Source organism: Anguilla anguilla, chromosome 13 (assembly GCF_013347855.1).
Source record: "Anguilla anguilla isolate fAngAng1 chromosome 13, fAngAng1.pri, whole genome shotgun sequence".
Classification (NCBI taxonomy): domain Eukaryota; kingdom Metazoa; phylum Chordata; class Actinopteri; order Anguilliformes; family Anguillidae; genus Anguilla; species Anguilla anguilla.
The window spans coordinates 24,544,614-24,566,825 of NC_049213.1; the positions used below are offsets into that span (position 1 = coordinate 24,544,614).

The 22,212-nt window shown below is 39.2% G+C and overlaps 1 protein-coding gene across 2 annotated transcripts in view; it reads right to left on the reverse strand.

Annotated features, from left to right (window-relative positions):
* fgd5a (FYVE, RhoGEF and PH domain containing 5a) overlaps positions 1–11,329 on the reverse strand; it is a 42,231-nt gene extending 30,902 nt beyond the window's left edge. For both annotated transcript variants that reach the window (XM_035388874.1, XM_035388873.1), the window contains exons 1-2: positions 11,051–11,329; positions 4,859–7,685 (exon numbers count right to left, since the gene is read on the reverse strand). In XM_035388874.1, coding sequence (XP_035244765.1) covers positions 4,859–7,685; positions 11,051–11,060 — 2,837 coding nt within the window. In that variant the 5' untranslated portion in view covers positions 11,061–11,329. The remainder of the gene's footprint in view (positions 1–4,858; positions 7,686–11,050) is intronic.
* Between the last annotated feature and the right edge of the window lie 10,883 nt (positions 11,330–22,212).

Genomic DNA, 22,212 nt, shown 5'->3' on the forward strand with positions numbered 1-22,212 from the left:
ATTATCAAACAATCACTATGAACCTACAGCAATAAACTCTTCTGAAGGACATTATTGCCACAATAACGTGAAAAGCAAAGGAATGAAAACATATTCCAAAGGTTTTCAGACAGAAAGGACATCTATTTCCTCACCTGCTTAACTACCACACTTCCTCCTAGCATTCTGCAAGATTGAGCTGTCACAAACAATCATCCTTTACATCTTAGAATGTTTGAACATTCTCAGGGGCACGTTCAATCTGGGGTTTTTATTATTATTCTGCTGAAAACAGCTGCTCCCTCTACAGGGACAGGAGTGTGTGTATGTCACAAACAGACACACATACAAATATGCATACCTTCCTACAAACACATGCACACACATACACATATTTGTCAACACGCACTCTCACTCAGTAGCACACTAAATATGAGTGCTCGGAATACACTTGGAACTTTGACACCAGACAATCAGTTACACAGGTAAAAAGCCATTATTAATGGAAGTATTCCCTTAGTGCACAAAAAAGAAAGAAGCATCAATTATCTGTGTAAAACACTGTCCTTATTGAAAATCTGATTATACAGGATGCTCAGCATTGATTACAACCGGGTCACACAAAAGTCAATTAAACTAAGAGAAGCAACCTCCACACAATAATTTGGAGCAACAGCGGTTCTCTTTAAGTAAGACTGTAAAGGAGTGAATTAGACAGAACGTAATAGACATTCTGTTAACAAAGCAAAAACATTTACTTAATCAGCATCTGTGGGACTAAAAACGAATCATTTTCATTTTAACGTTGCTAATTCAGCAACTTCTGTAAGAACAATATTTCAGCTGAGGACACAATGGCACTAGCATACAGAAGTTCCTATTACTACATATCAGTGGAAAAAGTTCAGGAATCTGCAGATATCTAAGCAACTTTTAAGAAAATTAGGTTCAGACAAGTTTCATGCATTTTAACTTTGTGAATTCACTTGTGAATTGTGCTAAAAGGACTTTCGTTATGACCGATCTATTCACATGGTCATTCCACAGAGAATGAATGTGGTCTGAATGCTTGTGTTCTAGTATCAAACACCAACTGTAGTTTGGCATTTTGGAATCAGGTAACATTGGTCTCCTGAATGACACATTTGCAATTATTAACATGCATTATTCTTGAACTAAACATGAACAATGCATTTGTATTTACATAATCATTATTGACAGCTTATTAAGCACTTATAAGCGAACTAAACTCTAAAGTGTTAAAAAAGATTCTATTTGGCATACAGTATAAGGCCGCAGTAAATTTGAAATAAACCAAGACTCACTGAATATACAGAACAGCTTTGACAAAGATGTCTAGTAGATCCTATTAAATTGATAGCAGACAACTTTGTTAGCTTACAACTCCAACTTATGAAACCAACTATGCAGGCAGTACCATTCTAATTAACTGCCATGTCCCTTTATGATGGAACATATGACATGAAAAAAGTAGATTTCCCCCGGACGCCAATTCTCTACGTGTAGCAAAAGGCACTGCTAAATGTGCATGCTCCTAAAGTAGACAAGAATGTTTCCAAGAACATTTCAGCATTAGTCATTTTTTTCTTATCTGTATTTGTTCATGGCTCTTTCCTTATGAAAATCACATGAACAGGACTGCACATAGAATTTACAAACAGCCAGCATTCATCATCTCATACTCCTGGGGTATGTACAAAAACAAAGGTCTGCACATGTCATGAGTTTCTTATTGTTTTTTTTTTTTGTATGAACAAAGAACAAAAGTAAGAATAATTTCAGAAAAGTTTCGTGAATGAGGCCCATTGACTCTTAATTTTATAAAATAATTATGTACATGAGATCATCACACCAATAATGATATCACTGCTGTGACTACACTTGTACACATATACTATGCATATGTAACCCTTAGTGCCTACAGCACTTAAATATATTCACACATATGAACACAATCTTTCCACTGTAATACACAGAACTCCAAGGCATTTTTAACTGGGGTAGCAGTGCACCATAATGGTTAGGGAACTGGACTTACAACTGCAGGCTTATTTGTTCTGTTCCCAGGTGGTGCACTGCTGCTGTAGCCGTGAGTTTCAATAAATATCCAGCTGTTATAAGTGGATTGTATATAAAAATAAAACCAGCTATGTAGGTCACTCTAGATAAGGTTGCCTGCTAAATGCCTTAAAATGTCAATCTCAACATTCAGGAGCATTCTCCATGATGCTTTAGAAAAATGAAAATTATGTATTCAAAATGTTGTTTGTTATTATAATCTGTAATTGTAATTTGGCAGTGTGGTCTGATAAGTGTGACAAGTTCATGCTTCAGCAGAGAACACATGCATGTCTGTGCCCTCACAAATTGATAGTGGAGGTTGCACACACACACACACATACACACACAAAGGATAAAAGGGGGAAAAGCATTTGATTAACATATCTATCTCTGAATTAATTTGGCGCAATAAAAAACTAAAATAACATACTCTACATTAATTAAGTCAGAATGAAAGGCTTTGCCTTATCACCCGTCTCGCTAATGGTTTGCTCATTTTTTTCCAATAATGTGGCACAAATGACATTCAGATAAGAGTTATTAAGTATTCAAATTTATCTAGAAAGGTTTAAACATTTAGTTTGAATCACTAATGCAGAAGATTACTGATTAAGATCATATTACAAGAGAAACTGTAGTGAATCACACATTGCTAAAATGACTAGACAACAAAGAGTAAATAAGAATTCCTGTTCTTACCCATGGTTCTTCTTTTATGTGATATACTCCTCAACATTCAGCTTTTACATATGAACATAGCACATTTAATATTAAAAACGCTACCTTGGCTCTCACCAGAATGTAGAAACTCAAGCTTAGACCCCCATTACTCGGGTAATTAAGGGGCATAAAAATGATCAATAATCGACTAAATCTGGTACTTAACTGATATTGGAGAATTAAGTAGAGAAAGGTTCTTACACATTCTAACAATACTGAACATTTAAGTCCAAGGCATTACTGAAATCCTGTTAGTTATGTCATATCACAACCTGCCAAGTGCTACAAGTTAAGTTCTTAGATTTTCTCTCTATTGTTCACTATTATGTTTTTTTAAATAATTTATTTTATGACAGCAATTAAAAAAGACCTAAGCAAGACATGTATAAAATACATTACATTTTATAGCTTTTATAACAGGTACATAAGCATACAATGACAGGCATTTTCTTTCTGCTATCATCTCTTTTCTCTCTCTCTCTCTCTCTCTAAATGTAATTGAACAGCACTTATTTTGGGTTAGATCTCTCTCTAGATCAATGTAAATCTACTTCCACTGGAGATCCGACCCACCATACACATTTATCTTCAGTGGGCAACCACTTCCGATACAGGGGTTGTTGTGTAATTCCAATGAAAAACAAATAAGATAAGCTCTCCTACAAGAATTTCTCTATATTCCTGTTACCAACTATCCACAGCACTTCGATCTTATCATCTTTCATAAAGAAAATCCCTATACTGGAAAATACTATTAAACAATACAAGTGGATTGTGCCCACTCTACCAATTAGAACCAAGCTATTTCTCAGCTGGAAATGGCTACAGCATAATAAAGCCAGTGTGGCCTTCAACAAAAGGCCCTACGAAGTAATAATGAGAACTAATAATGGATTCTGACAATACATCATAAACTATTTTTTTTTTTGCCACTGTTGCTTTTCAGTGTAGTTAACATCTTCTCTAGATTCACATCTCCTGAGTTTATTTCCATGTTCACATAAGGCAATGATAATCATCTCAGAATTAATATTCAGTAAAAAATTATCAGTAGGAATGGAATAAAAAAAATTGTTTATTTTATTAATGTACATACTGTACATTAAATGGGAAAGGTAATACTTCCTCTGACTCTAAGGTTTTGCAAGTTTTTTTGGTTGCTTTTTGATTGAGGTTTTTATTACAGGGTATTTCACTACATTTTCAGAGGAAGTGCTTTCATCATTCTGTATCAATACCAATAGTTACTATGAAAAAAACAGTACTGTCTATGCTATTTTGTAGCTACACAATGTTAAGCAATTTACATAAAACCTGACAGAAAAAAATGGAACTTGAGGAATTAACAAGCAGCCATTTTGAGAGGAAGGACTTGGTTTTATTTAGGGAACACAGTCTTGAAACAATATTATGTGCATTCTGTTTTCAAAAGCTTACATGAAACAGACAGGATTTAACTTAAAGGACAATATGAAGATAGGAAGAAATTTTGTCACTATACTCAGTATATTGTTTATGCAAAAAAGTGTCAACTATTTTGTGCTCATTAACATCTTATGCATGAAAGATGTCATTTTTGTGATCATAACAAATCTTTGACTCACAAAATCCTCTGGTGCTTATATACATAGAGTTAACAATTCACAAACCAAATATAAATTTGAAAAAGCATAAAGCTTTTTTAAAAAAAGAAAACAAAAACCTTTCAAAATATAATTTGAAACATTTATAAACAGAAAACATAGACATCTAAGAATAATATACTATGTAACTATGTAACAGTTCAATATTCTATATATAATTCTTCTCAAATATATATTTTAGTGGATATGTCTGATAGAATTTTAGCTTATTAACATCAAAAAGTGATGAATACAAACTACAGCATTCACATTGTGATGCTTGTCTTCAATACAAAATGGAACTTATTATTTTTTTTCTTGGATTATGTTGAAAGCACTTCCTCTGACAGTCATAATAAAGCTTAATGATTTTATGAATAGCCAAACAGTTCTGCAGTCTCTCCCTTTCGGGAATGAATTAAGTTTAACACATTTTACACAGGAGTTTACAGTACCTTTCAGACTCTTGATCGGGTGTTTGAGGTTTGCTTTCAAACCCTGTGAAGCTGCTCATGTCCACGTAGCCATCAGTGTCATTAGCAGAGGAGAGTGCCCGGTTGGGGTCGTCAAAGTATTCCCCAAAGGTTCCAGCACGAGCAGGCCTCTGAGGTTGAATCTGGATGTTCTCATAGTCAGAGCTCATGGCAGGAATGTTCTCATAGTCTGATGTGTCTGCATTTGGAAAGGAGATAGACCGTGGCTTGGTCAGTGGTAGTGGCATCAAGGGTGGACGGGACCTGTCCTCGAAAGACTCCACTCTCAATACACTCCTGTTACCAAAGACCTTGGGGTCAACTTTTCTCCTTGGCCCATCCTTATACAACAGAAAGGTGGAAGGCACATCAGATGATCGATGTGGCATCCCCGATCGAGACTGCAGCTGTGGGGAGCTGTTCATGCTCCTTCGGTCAATATCCAGGACACGCAGGGGCCCGTGGTGACTTGACTCTGAGGATGAGCGAGAAGAGGGGATGCTGACATCCACATGGGCCTTGCTCTCTGTCTTCCTCTTGAATTTGAGAGCCAAGAAGCGCTTGAAGGAGGACTTCTTCTTCTTCTGCTTCTCTGGAGAGTCACTCTCGATCAGGAGAGATGGGGAGCTCTTGGTGATGGGCTTCTTGGTGATATAGGCCAGCTCAAAAGGGGGTGGGATCTCTACTGCTGACGTTGGGGTGGACAGCCCGCTGGAGGGGTGAAAGCCTCTCTGAGAAAAACTTCCAGAGGAGGCAATGACGCAAGGTAGAGAGAGGTTGTCATCCTTCCTCTTCATTCTGGCCTCCCCTGCCAGGGAGCCCTCGGCATAAACTGACATTGGAACGTCCCGTCCCTCGACCGAATAGGACCGAGGGTACAAAACAAAACGCCTTGGCTTTGAAGAGGGAAACATCTGGTTTGCCTCTGGCTTTTCACTGTCACTAGGTGGGTCGCCACTCTTATCTAAAGCCACTGTGCAGTAGTCATGCGTTTGATACTCTGAGCCTGTCTCCTCAGGTACTGTTTCGGGGACATAACCAGGCATTTTGCATGAGAGAGACCGTGACCGTGTCACCATGCACTTTCTCTCTAAAGAAAGGAAATTTTCTCCTTCGGAGTCCAGCCCAGCCTCTTCATAGACATGCTCATCACTGATATTGTCTCTTTCTGTATCACTGCCCTCGTAGTAAGGCACAATATGGCCGTCAAAGTCAATTTCCTCCTGAAAAGCGTCTGTGGTGTCAGCAAGCACCAGCCTGTTGGTAAGCTCGGATGCTCTGCCTAAGTCCAGGTTAGCTGGCACAGTAATGGAGCACAGTCTGAAGTGGGGGTGGCTATTGAGCTGATTGAGTAAGGTATGGCCTTGTTTGCTTGCAGATTCACAGTCCTTCCCTTTTCTTTTCTGGTCCCTTAGTTGTTGATTGGTCTCTTCATCCTCATCGTCACCTATTTCGACATAGTCCTCAGATGAAGCACACTCGAGACTCTGTAGATCCTCTGAATCCTTACAGAATGAGTCATCAATATCTGCGTAGTCATCAACCTCCTCTTTGTCCTTGCTAATCTGGGGCTTTTCACGGGGACCCAGTTGGGAATGTTGTATATCAGGAGATTTGTGATTTATTTCCTTCTTTACATGTGCCTGGTTGTCCTCCACACCAGCCACATCATTTGACGAGACATAATACAGTTCCGAGTTTGCGGCAGCCTGGTCCTCCAACATGTTTACTGTGTTATAACCATTTTCCTCATCACAGTTTGCCACAATGTCTGTGACACTGGCTGCGTATGCGCCAGGCACTGTGTCTATGACCGAGTACGGTTGGAAAAAATCCCCCGGCCTCTTGGGAACGTGGGAATCACACGGAGGGCCAATTACATCATAAGGACACTCCACATGTGGTAGAACGGGGATGCAGCTGTTAACATACTCTGTTTCATTAGGAGCCCCCTCAAACGTTGAGCATTCTGTACCAGAGGTCTCATCCTCCTCATCAGATCGGCTTCTGAAGTCGCTAACGCATAGGACCCTAAAGCAAGTCTCCTCCTCCTCATGGTGGAGCTGTTCCACTGCCACACCTCTGTCACTGGGTGGCTCTTCAGCTGTGTTTTCATCCTCTTCTGTCAGGCATGACTCCTCTCCTGTCTCACACAGACAATCTGGCGATCCCTCATTGTTGGAAACTACATCACACTCTGAGAGTCCATCAGTGTCTGCCAGCGCCTCACCAGCATCACAGTCTTCTGCAATGATGTCATCCCCACACTCAATATCACTGATTTCAACACCGTCAGTCGAGTCTGCAACAGAGTCCACATCACTGATATCGACGGCATCCACAGAATCTGTGCTGTCCGTGTCAGCTGAATCCATCAATTCCACTTCCCCTTCCGCCATCCCCTCCAGTTTTGCTTCATTATTATTGGAGCAGAGAACGTTAACATCAGACGGAAACTCCACTGTTTGCTCTACCTCCCCCTCCTCGCAGGACTCGGTACAGTCTGTGAGGTGGTTGGTGGAGAACAGAAAGTACCGCTTGTCTGCCGCCAGGAGGTCCTCAAATTCATTGTCCTGGTCTATCTCTTCCTCAGAGCAGGCCAGGTCTCCATTGGTGCTGGTCATGATGCTACTGTTGGCATTAGGGCAGTTTGTCTCCTCCAGGTCATGCTGCAGTCTGGGTTTTGGTGCCACAGGAGGTTTGGGACCCCGAGCTGAGGAGCAGGGTCTTGACATCAGGGATGAAGGCAGCTTGATAGACAGGTGATTGAGAATCTTTGGCTTAGGAGATAAAGGTGGCTTCTGATAATCTGAAACCAAAGAAAATGAAGACATGGAGAGGAAAACAATTAAGTTTTTTGTCAAACAATATAACATTTCACCACCTAAAGGACTTATTTTCCTAATTTATCAGGCATAATGCACAATTTTAACAAATGTCACCAAATCATGTACTGTGGCATAAGTCATATAGTCATTTAGACAAAAGTCTGTACATATATAGCACATGGGCTTTAGCACTTTTCAGAGTTTCCCACAGAAATAACTGTAATGATCACAGACTCTCACTCCATATTAACTTATACAACCTCTGACTTAATTGAAACACAATGATTTCAGATACAACTTCGCACAGTCACCAAAATGTGGGCTTCTTCCTTAATTTTTCATTTTCCTGCCTCAAGAGACACAATTATTACTTCTCCTCATATATTGGACAATATCTGCTAGAACTAATGACAACATCTGCTCACAGTAGCCAATTAGAGGACACAGATGAAGCGTATGGCCACTATTATGGCTTCCTGTACAACAAAAACTCAAAATTGCATGCTTTTTTCAATTTCCCTTACATACAAAATAAATACAACACACGGTAAGGAATAGAATCACAAGTTGTGATCTCCATAAAGATTACCTGCTGTAAGACAACCAAAATATATATGTTTACATTTATTTATATGTTTATATGTGTGGCAGTCTGGCTAATGTATGGCTGCACCAGTCAGACATACTGGATAGTCAGATAATGAGCTAACAGCAGCAGCACACAGCAAAGGACCTGTGTGCCCTCTTTGCCTTTGCTCTGGACTTCCATAAAATGAATGCTTCTTATGATTATATTTCAGATTCCATATTCAGGTTGCAGAATTATACAGAATTATAATTTGCGATCAATGTCACCTTACAGTAAGACAAATCAAGAAATCATTCATTAATTTAATATACCAGTTCAACTGACATTTAGCCATGCTTTGACCTGGAATCCAAACCATATATCATTAATTGCTTAAAAAATCTTGGTAAATAACATAAAATAATCCAATAATGATTCACAGCAACCATTATGTGTCAGAAATGTGAATACTATAACATATATAGTTATATTGTGCAATGAAAGACCAAGTCATTTTTCTACAATTACAAAGATTGCAGAAAGTCTTGAAAGTATGCAAAGCCATTCCCTGAAAAGAAATGAGCAGGTATAGTTTTTAAGTATGAAGAGTTCAATTCTCTGCAACGACCTCTGATGCAACACAAACAGAGAGAAAATTTATGAAAAAAGTATTAATTTTATAGTTTGGTAACCTCTCTGGAAAAAGAATATCTCTCGAATGGCCAGCAGGTGATTTCCTCCAGTTGAATACTGACTCACTGTGATTTTTTTCATATTTTGCTTACTGCAGACTGTATGGGGCTCCCTGATGTCACATCAAAATTCCCTAAATGGCCGCCTCAATCTAACCATCTAATCATACATATAAATTAACCCCTATCCCTCCAGCTCAACAATGGTGCGGTGAGAATTTTGACAATGGATGTTGCTGAGCATAATTATTATTTCACGTAATCACTTATATACATATGAGGTAGAACTAGATGTTGGATGCTCAATCAAAACAACTAAAAAACAATTTTCTTCTAAATTGAGTGCATCTTACCCAGTCAACTGCATACTCAGAAATCAGGTTTTGCAAAACAAGACAGTTTATGCATTCGTAATTGCTTCTAAACACCATTTGACTTCTTTGGTAAGACAAAGGTTGCTTTTTTGTTTTGAGCTAGTGGACATTGTAGCATAAATTGGGTGTTTCTGAATGATTGAATGTAAACAAGCACACAATCCATTGAAACACGAAGGGCAACACCCGATAGGGGAACATGGGGGGAACCAAGCAATAATGCATTTTAAACAGCCTTATTTGAAGGCTTCTTTGTTGCATAAACCCGATTAACGTCTTAATGTCTGACTTACACACTTGAAAAACAATTTCTCTGAATAAAATGTTTATTATTAGTCATATATTTTTCCCCCACACAATATTACATTTTCATCTTTTTAGAGAGGAGCCCTCCAATCAAATTAGCCTACACACCCAGAGTCTTTTCCTGTTATTCTGTACCTGCTATGACACACACCCTTTACAGACTGTGCAGACTTAGCCCTTTCTGCTAAGATGTTGTTTTCCACACCATCACCAATGATCCTGTCGAGCAGACTTGCTATGAAAGACTCCACACAGGAAGCCCACAAGGGGAAGGACATTAACAGTGCACCCTGGTTTCTCTGTGAACCACTTGGAGCACAATATAGGCGACACCAATGGACTTCCTTCTTGTCACACTTCCTGTGATTCACACAAATGATCCCTTTCAGAGGCATCTGTATGCTTTTTTTGTTTTTGTTTTTAGAGATAGAATGGCCCTTCAGTGTGTCAAAGAACAATAAAAACAAACAACAGCAACCCAGTATTTAAAAAATCCCAGTGAACAACAGGATATGCATGGGCAGTGCAGCATAAACAGGTAGAGAGGGTAAATTGAATTATACTAAAAGAAAATGAATGACAGCGGCAAAAAAGAGAAGCACTCTCAGGAGCCAAACTACTATTGAAACACTGAACTTGTGCTTCTTCTCCAGTTTCATTTATCGATATTTTCCCCATCCTTGTAGTTCTGCACTGTTTTACAGTAGTTGCACTGCAATGTGGTGGGCTATATAAGGACAAAATGTACAGCAAAAAAAAAAAAAGAACAACCAAAAGCAAACATTTTTTCAAGCATAGAGGTGTCAGCTGGAAATAACAATATTATATTGCTGTTTTGAGTCTGAAAAATTATGACCACACTTTTCAGGTGCTCTGTAGTATGCATATTTATTCAACACAGACAGGAGCTGTGGCATCTTTCATAAAATGATGTAAATATACTGGAACACAGAAAATAACCTTCAGAGCAACAGCACGGGGTGCACATATGTCTCTGTTTCAGTACAATATGCATATTTTTCATTAAAAAAACAGCAGTTGTCATGACTGAGGAACTTCTATTAAATAAATTCTGATTTAATTATTTGTCCCTCTATGAAGATGTTAAACTAGTTTCACAAGTTTGTAAAATTATCACACTTTTGGATCCATCTGTGTTGAATCATACCACCACCACCAATACCAGTACTAACAGCAATAATAATAATAATAATAATAATAATAATAATAATAATAATATTAATAATAATAACACACGTTTTAACACATTTAAAATGTTTTAAAGTAACGTGTGTGTGTGTATATAAAATATATATATATATATATATATATATATATATATAATTTTTATTTATTTATTTCTACAAAATTTTGTTCATTTACTTGTATAGCGCGCAAAATCTTACCGGCGTTCATTTCGGGACATCATCCACAATGGGACCTAAAGCGTCTCCACTTCATTCTCCGTCACAGTAGCGCGCTCTACATACATCCAAACGTGGCGACAACTTATTCCGAAAGAAAACTCCGGCAGCAAAAAGCAACAAAGAGCAGGCGAAAAGTCAACGAAATATCATGTTTTCTTCTCTTTTTGAAATCGTAAACCACGAAAGTCTTTTTCTCCTTCACTGCGGAGGTCCTAAGCTTTCAGAGTGCACATCCCATTTGACGAGGCGCGACTAGTGCGCAATCGTTTGGATCTTTAGCTGGATGCGGAAGGTACTTCCTTTGGCTTACTGAGGAGGAAGCTCTTTTGCCCAGTCAGGGATTGTTGACCAAATCTCACAGCAAATGCCACAATTTACACATGAAACATATTATTGATGCCAAATTGAAGATAGGACTTTTTCAGTATGCCAGTGGGTCAGAGTTAATGTTGTTTATCAGGTTCGTAAGTAGAGCCTGCAGCAACAGAGCGGTATTTTCGCATAATCATTTTATTAACCTAAATAAAAATAGCATGATAAAACACAGTAGTGAGGTGTTTTACAGAAGTTCGATGTTGCAGTTCAGTGTGACGGTTTCAACACAATGATTTAACGTACGTCAAGTTCGGTGTCAAATTCGGGATATTGCATGCAATAACTTTTTGAAGAAAGAAATGTGAAGATAGGTACCGTTAAGGTAAAGTTTGTGAAGTCTGTACTCATGTCAAGTGACAATATAGGATTGTTTTCTTCGGTCTATTAGTATATTGTTTATGGTTTGTCTTTTAATTGCACCTTTTCCAGTATTCTTAAAATATATATAATAATAATAATAATAATAATAATAATAACAATAATAATAATAATGATAATTTGTATTCTTATTTATTTATTGCAAATGACTTATTAAACCTTTATAATGAAAGCAGCAATGAAAATCACTGGATCAGAAATGTAATCGACGTACAAGAAATTAATGAAATGAACAATGAAATAGAGTTAATTAATGTACACTATACATAATATAAGATTATCACACCCAGTATTTCCTTATGTGTAAATATTTGCAAATGAACTGGAGGGCTGGACATGAATATTTCTGTAAATATGTGACTGGTGGTATAAGTGCTATTATATACAGAGCCACAAATAACAATTTAGCTTGTAAACATTTTGCAAATGAACTGGAGGGCTGGACATGAATATTTCTGTAAATATGTGACTGGTGGTATAAGTGCTATTATATACAGAGCCACAAATAACAATTTAGCTTGGTAAATTTAAGGATGAAATATATAACAATTATTTCACAATAAGCAGTACAGTTTGTGCTGCATGTTTTATTTCCCACATAAGAACTGTCCGAATTTTCTTAGTGATGAGTTCCATGAGCATCTGGTGTTCTTTGAACATCCACAAAAATGTATTTGATATATTTTTGTCACTTAATGTCAATTTGCTATACATTAAGAAGTGGCTGTTTTCCACCCTAGCCTTTCCTGAATCCTGGGAGTTCTACTAGGATTCACTAAAAACTGTTTCTAAAAACAGTTTTTCTAAGATATCAATGGCCTTTGCCATTGCCTTGTTTCCTGGCCATGCATCTGTCGCCTGATTGGAGGGAAACAGCCCTTTAAAAACCTCTGCATAACAGGAAACTGCTCTCCCTGTTTCCTGCACAACAGGCACTGCTTCCTTAGCAACAGATGGACAGAGTTGGCACTATTAACACTTTAGGGTTTCATAATATACACAAATGTAGTATTATGAGCTAATGTTTTGTGACTCTTTGTGTCAAATGCGGAAACAAATTAAATTTCACCCTAATCAGAGCTTCTGTTTAACAGCTGACACTTGTTATTTGGCCTCACCTTGTTGGAGTTCATAGGTTGCGAAAGATATCAGAGGATTACAGCAGAAATCATTTTGTAGAAACCATAATAAAACAAAAAAATCATCTCTTGGGGGCTAACATCTAAAAATCTTACTCTTGTAACAACTGCAGAATGTGACGTGTTATTTACTTTCCCTAGATCCCCTGGTGATAGCTCTCCTTAAAAATAAACATGGGGACCTGATAATGGAAACATTTTCACCTGCATGACGCTCATCATCTGTACTCCATACTGTGGCCTCCAGGCATGTGTGTGAGAGGGTGGGATCTGATAGCCCTGAGGGATGCATTCTGATGAATCAGCCTGATGAAGCCTACGTTCCACTGCACCTTCAAACCACAAATTATTTCCATGAACTCTTTTCTAGCCTTCCCTCTATGTTTTTTCTCATACAGTAAGAGTCTTGCAACAAATCAATACCAGAAGATACCCATGCAATATGACACATGAATGCCAGTCAAAATAATTTAAGCATTAAAAACATGAAAAAGATAAAAAGAAATGTATTTTTGGCATTTTAAATTAAATTTTGTAATGTGGCAGTTACTGATACTCATTCAGAGCGCATTGCCTTTGTTCTTTTAATGACATGTCTGAGCTAAAGATAGCACACAACGGTGCTGCTGAAACCAATTGTGTTCCTGGCAGAAAAACATTCAGTGTTACTGTGACCTTTGGTGTAGGCCTTACAAATATGTTTTTTTCAGTCCCTTCTGGGAGAGATATGAATATGGTGACTGGCCAGCGCATTGTGTCGTGAGAGAAAAATAATGGGTTTCTGGGTAAATAGCACTCCAGATGTGGTGCGGATGATGAAAACATGTTTTTGGACCGAGGACGTGTTTCCTTGAGTGCAAGTGGCAGTCCTCTCTGCTGTCAGTCCACCTGGTACCTTACCTCATCAAAACAGAGCAGGGACGAAGGGAAAACATGTTGTCAGACCAAAATTAACCCCTGCATTCCTGACTTCTTTTCCAAACAGAAAGTTGTTCTGACAGGGGGTCAGGGGACTGAGTCACTGATCTCAAGCCAGTGACAGCAATTTCAGGACAGAGAGATTACCACTAATTGCAGCTCAGTTGAGCTTTTGGCATAAGGATGACACAAGAGCTTTCAATTTCATCTAAAGATAAAATAATAAAATAAAACAGAAACAAGATGGGAAAGCACTAGTCCCCATCGTAGCGGTCCAAACTGCGCCAGTGTTAACTGTAGTAGCAGCCCTGCAGTACGGTGTACTGTATCACTGTATCATCAGCTGTGGAGTGAGGGATTCAGTCAGCAGGGTGGTCCTGGTCTATTTGTGCATGAATGACTGACTCCTTTAGTTGACCTGGGTCATGCAAACTGTTTGCACGGACCAGCTGTGCATGAAGTACACTCGTCTGACACAGTGGCTGACCAGCTCAGCTAGGGGATTTTAGAGTGAAAACAAGTAGGGATTGGTGTTGTGTTAATTTTCTACCTGTTTCCTGTCTTAAAATCTTTTTAATTAAAGATTTTTAATGAATAAAAATTTAAAATTTTTAAATTTTAGTTATGCCACCTTCATTTAGTTTAATCATACAAATGGGATAAAACATATTACATGTATTTTCGTTGACAAAATGACTGTGTGTTTTAGTCACATTAGTCATAATTTAATTTCATATCCCAGTGTACACATTTGCATTAATATAATTAAACAAGTATTGGAATTTAACAGCTTGTAATTTACACAATGATTGCACAGAAACAGAGCACAGTGTCTGACTTATTTTTTGGCACTTCTGGACATTTCCTGAATAGTTGAGTAATGAATTAACATTTTAGAGCCGGATCTTATTTGGATAATTAATGTGATCTAATCAAACTACACTATGCTACATAAACATAATGCTAATGCAACTTATAATCATATCATGGCCTGGCATTAATAGATAAAAAATATATACATTTTGAAGTGTTGTATTCTAGTGAAGTTACCCTAGCATTGACAATTAGCCTGGCTAGTTAGCTAGCAAAAACAGCTTTGTTCGAAATGCCCCACTCACCACTGTAAAGCCACCAAGATGGTGAAGCCTCAGGTGCAGGTTTCCCACAGAGAATGCCTGAGAAAATAAATGTAGGTAAGATCATTGTCACCTTAAAATATAAGTATCTGCCCAGACCTGAGCAGGGACATAATTCCAAAAAGAGTAAGATTCCTAATGGGAAATTCCTAATTGGGAGAGCAAGAAAAACATTTAGGGAAAAGTAAAAAAAAAAAAAAAAAAAAAGGTTCAGATATAAGCAGGTATTTCTCATCAGCCATTCTCAGATAAAATTCCAGAATGCCTGCGAGAATTTATCTCCAATCCCATCCAAATTTGGAATGTTCAATTTGCTAAATATGCACCCCCTGCTGCTGGCTCAGTAGAGTGAAGTCAACCCATGCTTCTCTGAAACATGAGGTGCCAGCCAGCCACGCTGCCTCAAGCTGTGCACGCACAGAGCCAGGTACTTCTTTTCACACCACAATGAGGAAACACAATCATACGTGTGCACAGAGAGCAAGCCGCAGGCGCCTGGATGGCCAACAGGGGTCGCTCGAGCAATGAACACTCTGAATCACTGAAGACCAATCGTGCTGCCAGCCGTGCTGCTATTGGGCTGCCAGCCACAGGCACGGGTTGTACTCGATCAGAGAATCCGTGGTGCTCACTCATGTGCCGCTACCCAGCAGCGAAGTTACCATAAACTTAGATTCACCTCAGTGCAAAGGGATAGTAAGAGGCTATGACTTTATTTTTGGCATTGAGTCAGATTGGAGAGAGAATATTAAAGAAACGTGTGGTGTCAGTGTTTTTGTCCCAGCTTTTATGAGTGCAAGACTTTAGATCTCTCTACTTCACACCTTTTCCAGGCACTGGAGCCAGAATAAATCACCACAGTAAACAGGTAGTGCTGAGAGTCAGCATTTTGACAAAAACAGCAAATAAAGGCTTGATTCCCCCTGGAGCTCAGTCCCTACAGCCAATCAATATAGCTGGCCTTTATTAAAATGCTGGTGTGGCTGGCTGCATTGTTCCCTACCCTGAGCCCCTGCCATCACAACATCTACAGTAAATACTGCCCCTTAGGCTTTCCTTTACACAGGGCTTCAAAGACTTGAAAACTCTCGCTCAATTTTTTCTGTTACAAATACACAGAATAGATATTTACTGCCACTTCTACCCCACCCCTCAAATGGACGATGAGGTAATATTTATGTGTGTCAGTTATGGCATATAAAACAGTATGACTTGTTTACCATCCTGCTGTATAAACTAGACTTATAAATTTATTGTAGGCCTCAGAAGTGTTCTTTGTTATCATTTTTAATATCTCCATCTGGTAACATAAGTAGAAGGTCAGGTTTTGATTAAGAGCACCTGTCTTTTTGTGCTACATATATTGCAGGTGAATTCAGAAAGTAGACCAGGAAAACTGCTGTAACAACATTGATCTAAAAGCTTAAAATAAAGCTCTCATGAAGTGTCATAAAAAGACCTGTCTGGCCTTTCTTATACACTGTCTCACAATGGTAGTCAAAACACAATTAATAAGCTCACGGCCTTTGGATTTCCAGATTAGCGAGTCCTAGAAAAGTCCACATTCCTCTGAGACACTGAGACAATACTCTGAAAGACTTCGCTGATTTTTTTTTTTTTGTGGCAATGAGCTGTTGTGCTCTGCTTTTTTATTTTTATTTTTTTACAGCAGTTAATGTGTGGAACTTTGAAAATGTCATGACTGTACATACAGTAATGCTGGAAAGTGAACTCACTGATGCACAGAGAATTTCTGTGTTCACAAGGGCCTTGTGGGGCCAAGGAGCCTGCCTCTCTTTCCCCTGCCAGCCGGCCCAGAAGGAAACAATAGGTCCACGGCTTAAAAAAAGAACTCCCTTATGATTTACTTTTTCCTGTGACTGTTTTCCAGTCTCTCTGTCTGAAGGAGCACGAAAAAGGGAAGGGGAGGGGGGATTCCAAGCTTATAAATATCCCCTGTACTCCCCCTCCCCCCAGCGACAATATCGAAGAGAGTACGCCCGACCACCCTTTTTCATGTGACCACGCCTTACGACAGATGGGGAAGAGGAGAGCCTGCAGGGCTCTAAATTAAACTATTTTATCATTTAACAGAGGAAAGAAAAGTGGGATTCCTTGACACATTTCATTAAAAAAGTGTGACAGCCAGCTGAGAAGAGATCAGATGTTGAACTGCTCCCACTGTTCCACTGATTGCTGCAATTAATTGAGTGAAATGACTCGCCATCCACACGCTGGGTTGCACTCAGCTTCCCTAAGACCGATCGCAGTGTGAGGGCCTGTGTTCACGCTGATGTTAAGGCAGCTTGAGTTGTTAACACATGTAATGCTATACGCGTTGAGCATATATAATGCACATTCTGTGTCATGAGTAGGAATAGTGTTGAGCAGAATGGTTGGAACCATTCACTGCATGACTCTTGTTCTCATAGGACAGTTTGCAGTGGAAATTCCTCCAATTGCGCCATATACAGCTGGCCCTAGCTAAGGCAAGTTAGCCATTACAGCACATTGCAGAGATAGAGAGATTATCCATGTAGCACCAGCAGAGCTTGGTGGGGGAAATGTGATAGCCCCCACCAAGCTGACAATAAGTATTGTTTATTGTAACTTGGCCTCATTTTAATACCAATACTTTAAACAACAGACCAAGATTTAGCAAGTTTTACTGAATGACTTATAGACAATGCTTTGTATGAATGAGTAACTTTGTATTTTTGTATGTTGAAAATATTTTTGTTGAGATACATACAGCATATAAAGTAATATGTTAACACGAGATCTGACTGGACTTGGTAGTAACTTCAAGGCACTGATATACACAGTCAAAACTGGGAAGACAAATTAAGGACACCTGTTCAGGAACATGTTTTAGTGACTGCCACCATACCTCTCGTTCTTAAAAAGGTGTGAGAGGCGCTGGACTGTAATGGCTACAAATACAAACTTGTAAGGTAAACGATTTTTGGTTTGGAGCCATACTAGCCAATATCCTTGAATTCCATTTATAAATTGCTACTTATAAATGGATAATAGCTTTAGCTATATATGTCAACCAAGATAAGTGGGTTGGTTAAACAAATGGATGATTATTAACTTTTCAGAGGGGGGGAAAGAAGAAAGGTAGAAAGAAACTGTATGAATGGAAATGTCAGAATGAGTTATCATCTTGCAGCCCCGTGATCAGCTGCAGCCACATCCCATTCAATGCGTACTGCAGTGCGCTACACACGTAACCTGGATTATGAGAGATTTGGTGAGGTTCAGCCTGGCTGCTGTGTCAACTAAGGGGCAGAAATTTCCATTGCAGCGGTCACACCTCAAGTGCTGGAGAATCTTGACCGCACTGGAACAAAGGAGTCACAGACTTCTCCTTAATGCCATTGTGAATCCTGCCTGTTTTCACCCATTCCCTCCGTGTGCTGTGTGCTCTGAAATCCATCCCTCTTTTCACCACCCTTTCTTTACTGTAAAATTCAGTCCCACACCAGCCCTCCACCCCTACCCGAGCCCTCTCATTACCACCCTAACAGAGGTGATAAAGCTGGACGGAGGTATATTGGCTCATTTGTCTCCCGGTTATGTCTCCCCCCATGGATGTGTTTTTGTAATAAACAAAAGATTTATTTCTTAAAATGTAAACAAAACAAATATATATATCGCCCCCACCCAACAAACACACACGCCTCCCCAGTTGGTCATAAACAGGCTTATCTCATGAAAATTGTACACTTTATGTACCATCGTATGCTTTTTGACCAGTGTTTTATTTCCTATAATGAGGTTAAGTGAGCCACGTGGACACAGAGGAGAGCTGAGCACCCAGCTGGGCCTGTGATGAACGCATTGCAAGGGGACAGCCACGCTCAGGCAATCTCATCACTGCCAATACTCCACTCCATTTTATGTCACCTTATCCAATCAGCTGTATCCCTTGGACAGCTTTTGGACATTTGTAAATGTCCGTAATTCAACTAAAATGCATTTGCATGCCTGTACCTTGTTAAATGAATCTAATTTATTATACACACAAAGAAACAGTGGTTGATTAGATAACAGTGATTTACACCAGTGAAATCTCACAGCATAAACAACCCAGCTGGGCCACAGGGATTAATGGTCTTCACAGCAGCTATTCTCCTTCCAGAATGTTCTGTGGATTCTACTTGAATCTATAAGTGTCATGCTATTAGTCTTTATAAAGCCCCGTTGTATTAACCTGAATTGACCTTTCATTACTTACGTGGGGTCTCAGCGCCGGCGGCGGCCTTTGCACCTGCATGGGGTGGCGGAGAGATGATGGATGTCCACATCAGGGTCGCCATTGGCGACAGTCAATACACCGCCCACTGCATGCCTTCATTACGGTACCAGAAAACAGACCAAAATTACAGACTGATGGGATTGGTCCCAGCACGTGCACAGTATGGGCTCTCCAGTGCTGACAGGCTAATGAATACAAATACTCTTTACAGATACGCACAAACGGGAGGGTGCTGATCTTTCTGCTCCGCTGGTGCAATACGCAATCTAAGTGTGAATTCTGTTCACTGGCGTTGGTCATTCTGTTCAATCAGATGAAGAAAGATTATACTTAACTTGCGGCAGCTCGTATAGAGTTCCCCGCCCCGTTGTCTTAAATTCAATCATTCATAGCTGTCCTCGTTAAAAGCAAAACCATTATTGAAGATGACAATATCAATTACTTTGAACCAACAGAAATATATTTGCCTTTTGGATATAGAGTTCAGAGAGGAATTTCACACTGTAGTGGAATCACAGATTGAATAAATTTCCTCCATTGCTGCCATTCTGGAAGTGCCCATGCATCCTCAGCCCCTTGTTTCATTTGCAGTTATTTACTTAACTGGATCAATAAATTAATGATACTAGATGAGGACACTTGACTGCCCATGGCAGGGAAAACTATTGATCATAAAAGCAATACTTCTCTATGAATTATATCCACACGCAGCACAGAACTCATCTTCAAATTGTCCTTCATTCAATATATCTAGATGATGATTAATGACTGACAAAGAAAATGCATGGATGGTTATTCAAATCAAATTCAGCGTAACTGATGTTTCAATTAACATACTAAAGAAAACACTCACATGAACGCACTGGAAAAACTCAGCGGATCCTTCTTTTGCTGAAAACAAATGTGAAAAAGAGAAATTAGTGGACTGTAATGCTGCGCACACAGAATGAAGAGAGACAAGAGAGGGGTCCAAAGAGACAGCAAAAGACACACATAGAGAAGAGGAAGAAAGGAAGATGCTGAGAGACAGAGAGAGAGGCTACATGACTGCATCTTTAGACTCTTTATTCAGTTGTTTCATGCAGGTATCATGAATCACAATTTGAAGGACGGGTATTAAATGCAAACAGTACTAAAGCTGCTTAAGGACTCTAAGAATCAATAGCATTCATGTTTGTTTTGCTCAGAGAGGCATGACATAAATTGCTGCCAGAAGCTAAACTCCAAAAGTCCTGTGCTCTCCTTATCTCCTCAATCCTCAGTGGACAGCACTGGAGCGCTTGAATACAGCATGAAAATATAAGGATAACAACCAATAAATGCTATGACGTAACAAACTAGCATAAAAAGTGCAATAATTTTTGGATCATTCAGAATGTGCTATCCAACTTCAGCACACTTTTTATGATCCTACATAATTTATAAGTCTGAATTTCAAAAACAAAGCTATTGAAGCACATACAAGAAAACCCAAGCTTTCCCTTTCAATGTATGTGTGTTTTAAATCAGAGCCATGGCCCCATGGGAACACAGTTGCATAAACAGCTGGTATACATTACAGGAGGTATTCTGGTGGTTGTTAACAGTAAGAGTTTTTACACTTTAGATTTTTCACACTTTTTCAAAGTGTCAGCAAGGAATTTATTTCACCAGTTTTAACAGCCTACTGCCAACAAGTTTCGGTCATCAAGCTAGTCTTCGAAATCCTATGAGAATGAAAGGTAGCCGTTTCAGGGCTGTTTAATCATAGCAATAAATGTAGGTTGCTACATATATCCTTGCTAAATTTAGTATAATCCTGCCTCCAAATAAACAAGCTAATTAAGCTAAAAAAGCAGTGACCTAGGTACATCAAAAGTTTAACACACCTTCAGAGCACCTTAGAAAGTTGTTTCAGCACAGTGTGAGCTCCTTCATAAGAAATATGGCCATTAAAAAGAAATGGGAGTGTTGAGCCTACAAAAAAGCTGACAGGTTTTTACCAGTGGACTCTTTGTACTACTGTAGAATTTTATGAGTCCATTACACCTGCAAGTGCACTGATGACACTCACATTCCTTCAACTTTCCCACATCCAACATCAAGAGGAATGAGCCTGTAAAATCGGATGCACTGTCCTGAAGGCAAAATATTGAATTTCTGTCTCACTGAAAATGTGTGCTTGGTGATTTAAAACCATTCTTCCAGTCGCAAGTCTCATCGTATAGAAATGTCCCCTCCCAACGAAGCACAATTATTTAAACTGAGGAAACAGTCATTACTGGGGCTTTTGTAAGCAGTCACATTTTTATCACTCTTTAATATTGAGGTTATGAGGTGAAGGGGGGACTGAGAAGGGAATACCAGGTTCCACTGTGTGCCACTGACTGGATAAGCAGGGCTATGTGACAATACATTTTTTTACATTCATAAAAATTCAGACAATCTAATCAGAGAGGGGAAATGAAAGCTTCAGGGATAGCCCAGAGGGAGATGTGCGACTGAGATACTGAAGCTTCATTAAGCCATCAGTGTTGTGTCCACAGAAACCACAGCAACTAGTAATGGATTCCCGGCTGTTTCCATGCAGGAGGCACAGCTGCAGAAAGGGCAGAGGTTTATCTCGCCTGCAGATTCATTAACGTTACAGGCCGGGATTTATTAACTGGCATCGCGTTATTAAACAGCACAACACAAACAACAGGTGGAGAATATCAGGCAGGGAAAGGGTGAGCCCTTGATGGAGATGAAGATCTCATTGCATTAATGCTGTGACGAAACAGGCATAAGAATGTTCTTCCTCCACTACCATTAGTGATAGATTGTACATAAAAAGATAAGGACATTCAATAAGACAGAATTGGTATTGTCCTACTATGGATAATATGGCTTAAAGCTGGGCAGGGTTCTTCAGGTTATGGAAGCATTTTGTGTTTCCCAAAATACCCCAGG